Raw genomic sequence first — 14,333 nt, 5'->3', positions numbered from 1 at the left:
ACTCTCTATCCTTAGCCAGGATCCAAAGGGAGAAACACAGATACACAGTTTATACAAAGAAAAATATTTTATTGGTGTGACTCGTTTTAAAGGAACTTTAAAAGTGCGTAAATCTTACGAAGTTATCCTTCAGGAACGTGTGTCCATGGTTAAAATAACATTAGATGGATAGCTAATATAAACTAATATAAACTCAGTTATAAAAAGCGTCGAGAAAAAGCCGATATCTCGATAAGAGGAAACCTTAGCCGAATTGTTCAGGCGATGGCGCAAGGCTTAAGCTGTTGAGCGTTTTTGGGAACAAACTACAAAACCACACTGAGTCAGGCGAACCCTTAAAAAGTTAAGCACAATTTGTGCTACTTCATTTGAGTACAAGAGGAGGCTCCGCCCCCTGCAGTAGGTTGCCATGTCATTGTGCCTTGCATTTTACTTGCATTATACTAAAGATCAGCCGGCTTTTTACAAAATGTTTTGTTTGGTCTCGATCTGTAAGGAACATCTGGCCCTCCAGATGTGGACTCCAACTCCCATCAGCACCAAACAACACAGCCACTGGTCGGAGATGATGGTAGTTATCATCCAACAACACCTGTAGGGTCCCTGATCTGGACCCCAATGGGGGGGGGGATAATCTTAGTTGTGGCTTCTAGAGCCATTGTGATCTGGTAGCTGCAGCAAGGACCAAGGAGCAGAGATGGTGGGGTGTGTGGGTACAGCTGAATTTCATTGATTCATTTGAACTAACCAGTTCAGTTCTCAGCCACACACACCTACAGCATTGGAAGGTCCTCTGAAAACTTGCACAGCCATATGGAGAAGTCAAGAAGTACGGGTAACATTCGATATTTGTGTGCTGTAGTCCTTACACTAACTTTGTTAAAGTGACTTAGAAACTCAGGATTTCCAACCATTGGAGCCAACTGGGGTTTTCTAGTAATGTAGCACAGTTTTTCTTGCAGGGGACTCCTCAGTGTCTAGCCTTAGTGTTTAGCGGATGGCCTGTAGGTTTGCTATGTTCAGCACATTAGCAGGAAACATGAAAGCTGATTTTGAGCTAAGCAGATCAAGAGATGATAACTTTGTTGCAGGGGTCGTTCAGTCCCACAATCTGCAGCTGTGTCCTATCTATCTGACAGGAACGCGCCCTCATGCATGAACTGCTCTGCTCAACAAAAAGGCCCTGCCTTACCCTGACACCATTGTGTAGGAAATCCTCTTGAAACAAAAAACTGCCACGCGTTCTCCTCTCTGCCGTTCCATGCACTGGACTCCAAGGAAAGGTCTGGGTCACAAAGGCAGCTTGATTTCTCTGTGTTGCTGCAAGGAAAAGTGTGATGCTTTATTTCCAAAATGAATGGTGGCCAAGGTTCAAGTTGACTTGGAACAGCTTCCATAGGTTACTAGATTTGTCTTCTTTTACATACATACATACATACATACATAGCTTTCAACTTTCTGATTTGAAAATAAGGGATCAGCAGCCTCACCTGTCCTGGGGACAGTCTGCGGGATATCTAACAATCTGGGATAGCAGTGCAAAAAAAGGGAACGTTGACAGCTATGGTATGTACACACACACAGTGTTTTTTTATAAAAAATGTTTAGGGGTACTCTCATTTTGACTTAAGAACATCACCATTTTATAGTTCAAATCGGGAAAAATAAATACAGTAAATGGACAAAAGACTCACAAAATGTTTAGGGGTATGGGTACCCCTTCATCCCCCCAGAAAAAATCTCTCTCTCTCTCTCTCTCTCTCTCTCTCTCTCTCTCTCTCACACACACACACACACACACACACACCCCACTTCAGGCTGAGTGCCTCTGGGTACCTGCAGAAATCCCCTCTAGGACAACAATTTTTTTTTCTGAACATGGGAAAAGGGTATTTCACTTGTGAAAGAAATGCAGCTTTGACTTTCCTGTCGGCTGTCCTTTGACTTACTCTTAGCTTGCCTGCCTGGGGCAGTGATGGGGCAGTTACATAGCCACAGAGGTAGCCATAGCTTAGGAAAGCAGAAAATCACTTGAATGTGAGAGGGAGCCTATGCATTGGACTGTCTTCATTGCATGGCAGCTAGAAGATCAACACTCACAGGCGTGGGCATGCAGTATTGCTGAATGCACCCTGCAAAAGGGTAGCAGCTACTTCTGTGCCCTTCCTGTTGAGTGGATAATGCACAGTTGCTAACACACAGTGTTTTCAGCACACATGCATGAACACTATCTTCCTATAGACATAAAAATGTAAGATTGTCATCACACTCTGCCGTTTCTGTGGCTTCCATCAGATGGCCATGCCAACTGTAGTGTGAGGGATAGCAGCTAGGCAAAGAAGGAAGCAGTGCTGGTGGCTGGTGGCCTAGGTAAGCTGCTTAACATGGGGGGGGGGACATGGGGCTCCATTAAATGCACCTGCAGTAAGGTTTCATCAAGGGGGTGAGATGCTTCACATAGCGGCTTAGCAAGCTGCTGTGTGAAAGGGAGTGGAGCTTGGGGCAATTTGTGAGGGGAGTGGGGAGCTAAGGTTTAAAGGATGGTTGGTTAGGTGTGGGTGAAAGGTGGTGGGGAAAGCGGGGTTGGCAAGGGGAACAAGCAGGGGCAATAGCCACTAATACTACAAAACAATGCAGCTGCCTCCTAGCTGGGTCATACTATCAAATCCCTCCACCTAATCATGTATGTGAAAAAAGGAAGGGGGAAAATGCGTATGAACATGGGAATTCTGTAGCTATTTCTGCGATCATAGCTGCAGTCTAGTCCATCAGCTTTGACCCATAGTAACCACATTGAGCAGATGAGGTTTAAGATGGGGATAACTTCCCCAGCACTCAAATGGATATTTCACTGCAGGCTAATGTTGAGCTTTGCAAACTGCACCTTGGCCTGCGCTATGCTATCAGTGCTTTTGGCCCATCCCTAGTTCACTTTGCTCCTATTCAGCACTCACAAACTTTTTTTTTTTTTTTTAATGATGTGCCCTCCCTCTCCCTTTTTGGTCTTTCCCCTCTTTTGTTCTCCATGTCACCGAATGTCATTCACTTTCTAAAGATGTCTGGCTTGGAGCTTACAGACTGCAGGGCAGCTAAAGCCCACCCATCAGTGCTGATCCAGTCATATCTGCTCAGTCGTGCGACAAGGTTGGGGCTTTTAGAGCAGGGAGAAGCTAAAGTTCACCTTTTTTGCTGCTGAACGCCAAGCAACAAGAGGAGCCCAGTTCTTCGGCGGAACCTTTCACTGTGGCAAGTTGCCTTCTTGATGGCATTGATTTATACGGATTTTCTTTTGACTTCTAGGTAGCTGATATCGCAGCAGTTGGAATGTGAGGCAGTCAGAACCCAAGGGTCACCTTCCATGTCTTTTAAGGGGTGTCTTTCTCCCACTGTATGGTGCTCAAGAGAGATGCCTATATGAACCCTGATGTCATGGCCATTTTACCAACATGCATCTATATCGAGAGGTTTTTTTATTGGTAAAAATAGCCATAGCATCCTGTTTCACATGTGTATCCCTCTGTATGGGTACCACATTGGCTGGGGAGGACACAGAAAACTGCAGATGCAAAGATGTCCTGATTTGGAACAGGCGATTTGGACAGACACAAGTTGTATTTACAAATCCCATTAACTCTCAGTAGGCCTTTTCAAACTCAGTCTCCATTTTTTATATTCACTGTTACTAAAAGGATGTTACTGAAGAACGATGTAAACTGCCTTGGCTCTTGAGTGACCAGTTTGCATTCCTGGAGACTGGATATGCCCTAGAAGTTAGAGCTAATCTTGTCAGCATAAGATTTTTCGCAACAAAAATACTTCACAGCGTTTTGCTCAAGGTATTTAAAGTTTTTTAACAGAACACAGGAGGCAGAAAATGTGTTCAGAAATTGCATCCTATTCATTGTTGCGGAAGCTCTTAGAAGAGGAAGAGGAAGAAGGAATATTTCTGAATGCTGTGATCCTGTTACAGAATACTTTTTGAGGTTTTATCTAAATTATTTTATAGAAAATTTAGTGTGCCTTTATTTCTCTGTGCTACAGATGTATGAGTTATGGTGTGTGGATATGTTGGTTAGCCAAGATGAGACACTTTGATGCCAGGTGGAATGATAACAGATTATCCCAAAAATTATGCACAATATCAGTTGATTTATGCTAAGTTTAAATGATTCTGAAATGAAAAATTAACTTGCATTGTGAATGAGTCTTGTGAGGTGGAAGCAGCTATTATAGAGAAATGCTAAACAATATGTCTAAAGCAATAGTCATAATGCATATCAAAAAGACAGAATACTGATTGCCAAATAGAAAATAAAATCTCCCTGGCTATTCAGATCTTATCTGCTATTAAATGATGGTTTATATGCTACCCATTTGATATGGGAAAGTTCACCACAATTTTAGTAGTGGTACAAGTAGTAGTGGTAATAATAATAATAATAATAATAATGATGATGATGGTGATGATGATGATGATGTTATTGTACCCCGGCCATCTGACTGGGTTGCCCCAACTACTCTGGATGGCTTCCAACAAAATATAAAGGAAGACAATAAAACATCAAACATTACAAGCTTCCTGAAACCAGGCTGCCTTCAGATGTCTACAAAAAGTCATATGATTATCTCTTTGAATAATCATCTATATATATTGTGAGAAATAGAGCTGCTCTTTCAGTTAGCGGGATGTAATCCAACTTAATTTTGCTCTGAGCAGATCTGTATAATTTAATGAACCTAAAATAGTCATGCCCATCAATTTCAATGGGTCTGCTGACTATTGGATACAGTGCAATGAATCTGATAGAAGGTTTAAGTGTGTGTTAGTATTCTTATCCTGTGAAGCACTGTAGCTGCACACTGTGCTGTCATTGCAAACTGATACACAGCAATACACAGCTATCATTCACATAGGTTCATAAATCCCAGTGGTGATCAATAAGAAGCTCTTAGGGCCAGGTGACAGTGGCTTCCAATCCTGGAGCAAAGTTTCCTCTTGATCATGTGCCCCATTATCACTGCCATGTCAATGCTTTCAGCAAGATCCCAACACCCTACAGATACAGCGTGAAAAAGGTAGACTGTCTGTAACTTGTGGCATACCATTGTAAAGTAACCCATAAGCAGGAACAATTTTGTAACCAACTTTTAGGGAAGTTAGGGAATTTCAGAGCATTTTTCAATGGCAATGCATGATTTTGTATACCAACTGCTCTGGTGACCTGTTCTGTTCACTGGTATAAGCCTAATAGGGATTTTAAAGGCAGTATCAAATGTTAGTCGTACTTAGAGTAGACCCATTCAAAGCAATGCGCTTGAGTCCGCTGATCTCAGTGGCTTTACTCTGAACAAGACTAAGTTGGCCATCACCCAGTGTGTATAACCCAGAACCACCAAAGTCAATAAAACAAATGCTGTTGACTTCAGTGGGATATGGCCTGTGCCCTAAATCAGCAAACCTCAAACAACTAAATCTGAAATTGTTGTTACCTCCTCTTCATGCAGATCATTGGGGAGATCATGGAATGTTTTAAAAGTCAGCAGGAATAATAGAATCATAGAATTGTTGAGTTGGAAGGCACAACAAGGGTCATCTAAGGCAACCCCTTGCAATTCAGAATCTTTTTGCCCAACATAGGGCTTGAAACCACGACCCTGAGGTTAAGAGTTTCAGGTTTTTATTGACTGAGATATCCTGACTTCTTTTGAAATGCGACATGTGCTGAATATATTAAAACCCTTCTTTATATAATGCAACTTAATCATTGTCTTCCTCTTAAACAGCCAGAAATGGGTGACTGGAGTTTCTTGGGGAACATTTTAGAAGAGGTGAATGAACAATCCACGGTCATTGGGAGAGTCTGGCTGACTGTCCTCTTCATTTTTCGGATCCTAATCCTTGGGACTGCTGCAGAATTTGTATGGGGAGACGAACAGTCAGATTTTGTGTGCAACACCCAGCAGCCAGGTTGTGAAAATGTGTGCTATGACGAGGCCTTCCCCATCTCCCACATCCGACTGTGGGTCCTGCAGATCATCTTTGTCTCCACTCCCTCGCTGGTTTATTTGGGCCATGCTGCACATCATGTAAGGATGGAAGAGAAAAGGAAAGAGCGGGAAGAAGCAGAGAGGGCTCAGCAAGCTGCAGCACATGAAGAAAACTCACCCCTTGATCCAGACCGGAAGAGCCCTATAACCACGAGAGAAGCAAGCTCCAAGGGGACCAAGAAGTTCCACCTCGAGGGAACGCTTCTGAGAACCTATATTTGCCACATCTTTTTCAAAACCCTTTTTGAGGTGGGGTTCATAGTGGGCCAGTACTTCTTATATGGCTTCCGAATTCTTCCACTTTACCGCTGTGGCAGATGGCCTTGCCCCAACCTCGTGGACTGTTTTGTGTCGAGGCCTACCGAAAAGACTGTTTTCATTGTGTTTATGCTGGCTGTGGCATCAGTCTCTCTCTTCCTCAATCTTGTAGAGATCAGCCACTTAGGCTTTAAGAAGATCCTGGGTGCTTTTAGGAGGCCAGTGGAACAAGAGCCTCAGGAGACCCCAGAGAAACCCCTTCATTCTATTGCAGTTTCATCTATCCAGAAGGTCAAAGGCTACAAGTTGCTGGAGGAAGAGGAGAAGCCAACGTTCCACTATTTCCCTTTGACTGAAGTGGGAGTAGAAACCACCCCAGTTCCCCCCTCATTCAACGACTTTGAGGAGAAGATCAGCATGGAACGCCTGAAAGACCTTTCCAGGGCCTTGGGGGAGCACCTGCCTTCCTACGCTCATGCGGATGAACAGGAAGAGGAGAAGGTTGAAGCAGGAGAGGAGCCGGAACAGGAAGTGGCTGAGGCGGCGGCCCAGGAACAGAGGGTGGAACTGGTGACTGAGGAAGCCCCAGAGAAAGGAGAAGATGACAAGCATATGGAGGAGGAACAAGAGCCAGAGCCGCCGGGAGACGACTTGCCTTTACCATCCGCTGATCTTACAGCTGACACAAGACCCCTCAGCAGGTTAAGCAAAGCCAGTAGTCGTGCCAGGTCAGATGATCTGACTGTATGAGGGTACTGGCTCGAGTGGCTCTGAAGAAGCCACAGAAATACATATATATCTCAGATGTCTCAAAACAAAGTGCTAAACCAGTCATTTTAATATTATTTCTTATCAGTGTTTTTGGCTAGAAAGGTGCTATCAACGCTAACTGCCTTGTCAGTCCTGTTTGTCCTACACATGGAGCTAGCTGTCCTACAGTGACCCATTTAACCAAAGAATCCCTCTTCCTTCACATACAAATGCCTCACATACAAACGCACTATATACAGCACTGACATCCAAGGGGGAAAGCCTTCCTAAAGCAACGAAGACAGATGTAGCAACTGCGATCACAACCTGTTTTCATGCTCCTCTTTTCTCTGGGGATGCGGGAAGCCTGTTTCTTCATTGGGTTATCATAAGATATTGATAAACTGTTAACTTGGGTATTTCTTTGTTTGGTGTTTGCTTTGGCCACAACAGTTTTGGTTCTCCTTTCCTTGTTGAGCCTTGAGCGCAAGTTATTTTCCTCACAAAAAGGGATACCGGCAATTAGTATTGTTAAATGAGATCCATTTATCCATTTATCCCCCTGTGAAACAACAAAAGCTGCAGTGTTTGCCTGTGGAGATAAATGTGGTTTACTTATACTTGTATCCCCTGGTCCAGTTCAGACACTTAACGTTTTGTCCCTGCAATAGATCTCAACCCGTCGTTATGACTCCTCAGATACAACAGTGCCTCCTAGGAGCAATTTATGTGGTTGTGTCATGCTGCTGTATTTTTAAAAAACTGGTTCTGAGGGACATGTCAAGGACCTGGGCCACTTATTATTATAATAGCTATTAATTAATTAATTATGTTAAGTTGTTTTATCTTGTCCCAGGCAACCCAAAGCAACTTACAAGCAAATACTGGTTTCTCTTCATAAATGTGGCCTCCAGGACAGAGGAGCACATCATCTAGAGCAGTGGTGTGGAACCTCTAGCTCATGGGCCTGATTTGACCTCCTCCTATGACCCGTGCAACCACTTAGGTCAAGCCATGGCTCACCCACATATACCTGACACCATACATCACCATCAAGTAAAGGGCAGGTAAAGGTGCAGCTGTGCCAAAAGCCTTGTGTATCCAGCTGATTGTCGGCACTTGCAAAATCCCAAGCAGTGGAGAACAGGTGTTAAAAACATGACCTGGACTCTGCTACTGATTTGTTTTAGTTACCTTTCTTATACTGTCCTACTTTTGCTAGTGGTGGTGGGAATCCCCTTCTGCTTTCAGGGGGCTAATCATCTCTTGCCCTGCCACGCGGGGGGAAATTTTGATTGCTTTATCGGAAGACATTTCCTTGCATTTTTGAGGGGGAAATCGTCTGCCTTACTTTAGTCAACTTTACAAAGTGGCAAGGGTACCTCTCTCCCTCCATATAACTGCTATGGCTCCTTGCTGTAGCTGTGAAGTTCTTCATAGCCTTAGTGTGACCCCCAAACCCTACCCTTCTGCTTTGAAAAAGGAGCCATGCAGGCCCTTGTAGATTCCTGATCCTGGAGAGCCTTGAATTTCTTAGTTAAAGCAGAAACAGAAGAGGGGGGTGGGTCTTGTAGTTTCGAACAAACACTTGCAATGTTTGTTTTTAAGTGCAGAAAGGGGGGGACCTTGTAAAGATGAGACAGTCCCATACCCCAAAATAAATCTTTGCCCACCCCCAGTCTTTGGAAAGTTGTTCCCACCTCCCACAAATTACAACCGCCCCCCCAACTCCCGCCTGCCAAACCAAATCTACAGCTCAGTCCTAACTTTTACAGTGTGGGTTATGCTGCATTGTGGCTGGGATAACATGGGAAGAGCCCGTGCTAATGCAGCGTCCTCCTTACAACTGTGTCGCTCCAGTTGTATAGTATATAGGCTTCTCAGACACCACAAAGGTAACAGATATGGAGTTGTATAACATTGTTATGTAGTGTATATTATAGTACTGCCTCTAGCAATACCTAGCTGCACATCCTATTGGGCTCAATGGCAAAATACCACTGTCTTTTAATGGATCGGGATTGTGTTGTTTGATGGTAATGCCTTTTTTTGTTATAATTTAGCTGGTGGCTAATTGTATGTAACCCTAACAACAGAGTTGAGAAACCTGTGGCCCTCAAGATGTTTAGTTGGACTACAACCCCCATCATCCCTTACCATTGGCTATGCTACCTGGGGCTGATGGGAATTGAAGTCTAGTGAAACCCAGAGCAACACAGGTTCCCTATCCCTGTCTAACAAGATTTCTAGCCAGTGGTGAATAAAAGGCATTTATTGTGGCATGAAAGTTACATCCCCCCCCCCCCAAATACATTACTGTGCTTTTCCCTCAGTATATATGTGCTATCGTTGAAGTGCTGGTTGCATACTTCCTACTGTGCAGACTGCATGGTCTACTCTTATTGTCCTGGTTATTCTGGTTCTTGCAGTCTGAACCTATGTAGGACCACTGCAGAATGAAGCTGGTTGGATGTATCTTAGATAGACACGTGTCTCTATTCTAATGAAGTGATAAGAATATAAGACAAGGGCCTTGTTGGAGCAGACCAAGGTTTACTGCTGAGTCATCAACAGTGACCTACCAGATGCTCCTGAATAGCTCAGGTGGAGTACTATAGGAAGGCAATAAGTGTATTTGGCATTAAAACCCACCTGTATCATCAAAGAAATTCAAAGGCTTTGGGTGGAGTTCAGCTAGTACCTTTGTGATCGTGGACAGGCTTTAGAGCAGGCATAGGCAAACTCCAGCCCTCCAGATCTTTGGGACTACAATTCCCATCATCCCTGACCACTGGTCCTGTTAGCTAGGGATGATGGGAATTGTAGTCCCAAGCATCTGGAGGGCTGGAGTTTGCCTATGCCTGCTTTAGAGCCAGCAGATACATCTGCTAAAGCAGCCTTTCTCAACCTGTGGGTCCCCGGATGTACAACTCCCATGACCCCTAGCTAGCAAGGCCAGAGCTCAGGGATGATGGGAGTTGTAGTCCAACAACATCTGGGGACCCACAGGTTGAGAACCGCTGCAAGGGGAGGGGAGGTAATTTTGGCCAATTCCCCCTGCAGTCTCTCACTGCTTTCTGTCTCTTTTGGAGGATCCTCTCAACTCTCTAGAGCTAATTTTCAGGGGGTCTTGGAGCTCCAGGGGCTATCCACACACAAAACACGGCTCCTCTACAATCAATGGAGGCATCTACTGGGTCAAAACTAGCAACTGGATTTCACTCGTTAAAAAGTCTGTTTCGTTAAACCGGGTGCCCATCTCTAGTGTTGAAAATGTCCACCGCATTCTAGCTAGCCTGAGAACTACGACAAATCTCTTGTAGGCGTGGGCAAAATACAACTTGCATATATTGTGTGTTGCAAGTCAAATATTTTTAAGAGGATGGAGACTAATAACAGAAATGTGCAGGTATGCATTTTCATTGGCGCTGCTTTTTCAGTCCTCAGTAGCTCAGCAAATTCTCTCCAGTTTGAAACAATGCAAAGGGCTTGCTGCAATGGGAGGTGTAATCCAGTTCAGAAAATCCCTTTAGCATAAACTGCCAACACCCACAATGGGCCCCATAGAATTTTTCATAAGATTTGAGGGCTGTTAGCATCTAATTCAGAGGTCAACTGAAGTCAGGGATTTCTTTCTGCATTCATTCCCATGGTTTGGGATCAGGTTTTTAATCCTAACCAAATTCCAATGTATTTTGTTCCCCTATAGAAATCTCCCTTTACAGTTTCAATTGTCTGCTATTGGGGTGTGGCATCATTTGCTGTCTTACACTTCTCAGCACTGGTCCTGTACTTTGTTTAAATGACTGCCCCAATCCTGTTATAGCATTATGTTATTAAAATGGTGTCGAAGTCTTTAGTAATAGGGGAGGGGGGCGGAAATCAGAATAAAACTGTTGGGTTTTGGATTTTTGTTTAAATGAAAGACTGAATGTCAAACACATTTTAGAAATATGATATTCTAACAAGAAGTCATTTGGATCAGACCAAGGGTCTATCTAGTCCAGAATCTTGCTTCCAAGAGTGACTCAGAAAGTAAGTAAGGCAGATGACATTCTAATTTCTTACAAATGATATAAAAATGATTTGCCATGACAATGAAGAAGACAAATGTTAGGGCTGGTTCACACAGAGATCAAAAACAGGAAGAATAACGATATGATATACAAAATAAAAAGAACTCCAAGTGACTAGTTTCATCCCTAAAAGGGAAATAATTTTGGTCAGAACATGAGAAAGCGGGTGGCTTATTGGCAAATTGTACTCATTTAATAAGCAACCCACTATGTTGGTGCCTAGGTTAAAGAGACAATAAGTTTTTTTAAGAATTAATAATAGAAGATGATATCATTCTATGTGTGTTTTATGTGTTCTTCCTTTTTAATAACTTATACTGTTTTTATATGGTTTAGATTGAGTTCTTTTTTTGTAATTTGTCTTTTGCAAATTGTTTTTGGTGAAAATTGTGAATAAAGATTGAACTGAACCCACAGTGGCAGAAAACATTATGAACTGTCCTGAGCTAAACCACATGCTGCTCTCTACCCTTGTGGGAAATACAGCTGTAAGGGTGGCAAAGATGTTAAAGGGCCTGGAGACCAAAGAGAGGTTGAAGGATTTGGGGATGTTTAGCCCAGAGACCAACTATTAAGAGGTGTTAGATATCTTCAAACACAATGGTGCCAATTGGTTTTCTATTGTGCAGGGAGTTGGATTCAAAGCAATGGGTCCAAATGGCAAGGAAACAGGATTTAGAGTCAGCCATAATCACCAGAACCATCAACTGTTTACGTCTCTCAAGAAGATACTGTACAAATTGGACCTCTAATCTGATTCATTACAGTAATATGTTTATACTAGTCAAAGCCTTCAAAATATTGTCATTTTAATAATTTTCTATGATAATCATCCAGGGGGCCATATAATTAGTACTATGTGGTAACAATAGTCTCTCTCTCTCTCTCTCTCTCTCTCTCTCTCTCTCTCTCTCTCTTAGCAGTTCTGTTTGCCAGTTGACAATGCACTTTTGAAAACAGAATGTCAAAAGAGGTTTGTGATGAGCACAAGGACCTACTGTTAGAAAAAGCATACTGGTGTACTTTGAGAAAGTTATTCCTAAAATGACTGTTGTCTTGATTCATCGTGGCCAATGTGCAATTGGCAATGGGCACTGGAAGACTTGCAGCATTGTCCCAACATAGTTTGCTGCACTGAGCAAAGCTATTTATTATTTATTATTTATTTATTATTAACCTGAAGAATCCATATTAATTTAGGCAGGGGTGTAACTAGCTGCTCTGGCCCCAGAGCGGCGGGGGCGGGGCGAGCTGCCCACAGGGGTGCTGCGATTATCCGCCCAGGGGGGCGGTGTGGCGAGCTACCCATGGAGTCCTCCTGGCGGATGCAAATCCCACGCTCCCGTTTTAGGGAGCGCGGGGCCCTGAGCCACTGTGTCACTCCCAAGAGAGATGCATGGCTCGGGCATGCTGCAGGCCAGGCCCCGTGGTAAGTGCTGCCCCCCCCCTGCGGTGTGCCATTTTGTCACCCCCTCAGGGATGCCACCTAGGGTGGACCACACACCCCTGCAACCCACTTCCTATGCCCCTGAATTTAAGCAAAGTGCTGCTAAAGATATCTGCACGTCTGTGAAGAAGACACATTTGTCCTTAAATCTGCATGTGTGTTTGAAAATGCATATGGTTCAGAAATATCTATTTTTTATTTTAATATGCCCTTAAAAATAGGGTTGAACAATCTGGTGGAGTGTTTTCTTGTGGATGTGAAAAGTTAAGTCTTAGGGTACCGTATTTTCCGTCCCATAGGACGCTCCGTTCCATAGGACGCACCTAGTTTTTTGGGGGGGAAATAAAGAAAATTTTCCCATTTATTTTCCCCCCAAAACCAGGTCGGGGAACAGCGGGATGGTGGTGCTGCGCCTCCCCGCTGTCCCCTGAGCTTGTGGGGCTGGCCGATGTCTGCCTGGTGCGAGGGGCGCTCTGCTTCAGGGTGCCTCCCGCGCTGGGCAGCAGGCTGCTATCCGCAGCCTAGGGAGCCCTGCAGGAACTCCCGCGGGCTCCCCAGGCTTGCTGATAGCTTCCTGAAGCCTGGAGAGCAAGAGGGGTCGGTGCGCACCGACCCCTCTCGCTCTCCAAGCTTCAGCGAAAGCCTGCATTCGCCCCATAGGATGCACACAGATTTCCCCTTCATTTTTGGAGGGGAAAAAGTGTGTCCTATAGGGCGAAAAATACGGTACTTCCAGACTTTATATTGCAAATGGCTAATTCAGATTTTTTTTGCCCCATTAGCTCCCACACATTCCCATTCTCCCACATTTATAATATTCGTTGCTATTCTGTCACGTGTGATCCATAGCAGTGGGCAAAGCTCGTCAGAATGTATCTTGTGTCCTTTGGAGGGGGCACTGCAAAACAACTGTTAAAGCAGGATGATGTGTGGATGAGCAAGTAAAAATCCACTTCAAATGTCGCATTAATGCACCTCCACAAACACCTGCAACAATACAACAGTTTGGATGGGGCCTAAATCTACTTGGGCATAGGTTGTGTGTCTCTTTGGCATCTAGGCGCTGAAGGTACAACAGATCCTTTAATGGCTGTGTTGTAGCTTTTATCACTGGCACCAACGCTTGGAATGGCTAGGCAGTTTGAGGACACACTGATGATTCAGTTGTTTGTGCCACCTTTCAGGAACTGATCTTGAGAAAGCAACAGGCAGGGTGGATTAACAATCACACTGCAGAAGAAGTGAATTCGTTTTATTTTATTTTTGGTGCCAAAGTGTACGCTACCTGGACACAACACTGATATCGCATTCAGCTATCCAAATTGCATATGTGTTTCACAGCCTGATGCAGAACAGTACATGGCAACCCCCAAGCTGCAAGGAAATGTGCCACGTACCTAAGGCTGTCCACATCATCTTGGCATGTGTGGCTGAAAATCTCAAAAGCACAGCTAGCCTGCAACAGCTGTCTCAGTTCATCCTCCCCATTAGTCTCTCAAGCAGGCGGGAAGAGAATATAGGGTGTGGACTGAGGTGTACCCCATGGAAGTAACAAGCAACACACTCTTACTGGTATTTGCTAGAGGGAGAAGTCATCAAATTAACCCCCCCTCGCCGCAATACACACAAAACGAAGGCAACTGGTAGTTTTCCAGATTTTTCGTGTACGCTAACAATATATTAAGTGTACTTTTAAGTTCTTTTCCAAATTCTGTTACTTTCCTGTAGTGTGGCTTCCCTATTGACTCTCATGT

At 44.0% G+C, this 14,333-nt stretch overlaps 1 protein-coding gene across 1 annotated transcript; it reads left to right on the top strand.

Moving 5' to 3' along the window:
* Positions 1–3,236: 3,236 nt before the first annotated feature.
* GJA8 (gap junction protein alpha 8) lies at positions 3,237–8,187 on the top strand. The gene is made up of 2 exons (XM_083737045.1): positions 3,237–3,250; positions 5,789–8,187. The coding sequence occupies exon 2, from the start codon at positions 5,791–5,793 to the stop codon at positions 7,054–7,056; it is 1,266 nt and encodes a 421-aa protein (XP_083593171.1). The 5' UTR covers positions 3,237–3,250; positions 5,789–5,790; the 3' UTR covers positions 7,057–8,187.
* Positions 8,188–14,333: the final 6,146 nt, after the last annotated feature.

This window comes from Podarcis gaigeae (genome assembly GCF_964106915.1).
Source record: "Podarcis gaigeae genome assembly, chromosome: 4".
Lineage (NCBI taxonomy): Eukaryota > Metazoa > Chordata > Lepidosauria > Squamata > Lacertidae > Podarcis > Podarcis gaigeae.
Note: the sequence above shows the minus strand (reverse complement) of the source record. Positions and strands in the feature narration are given on the sequence as shown.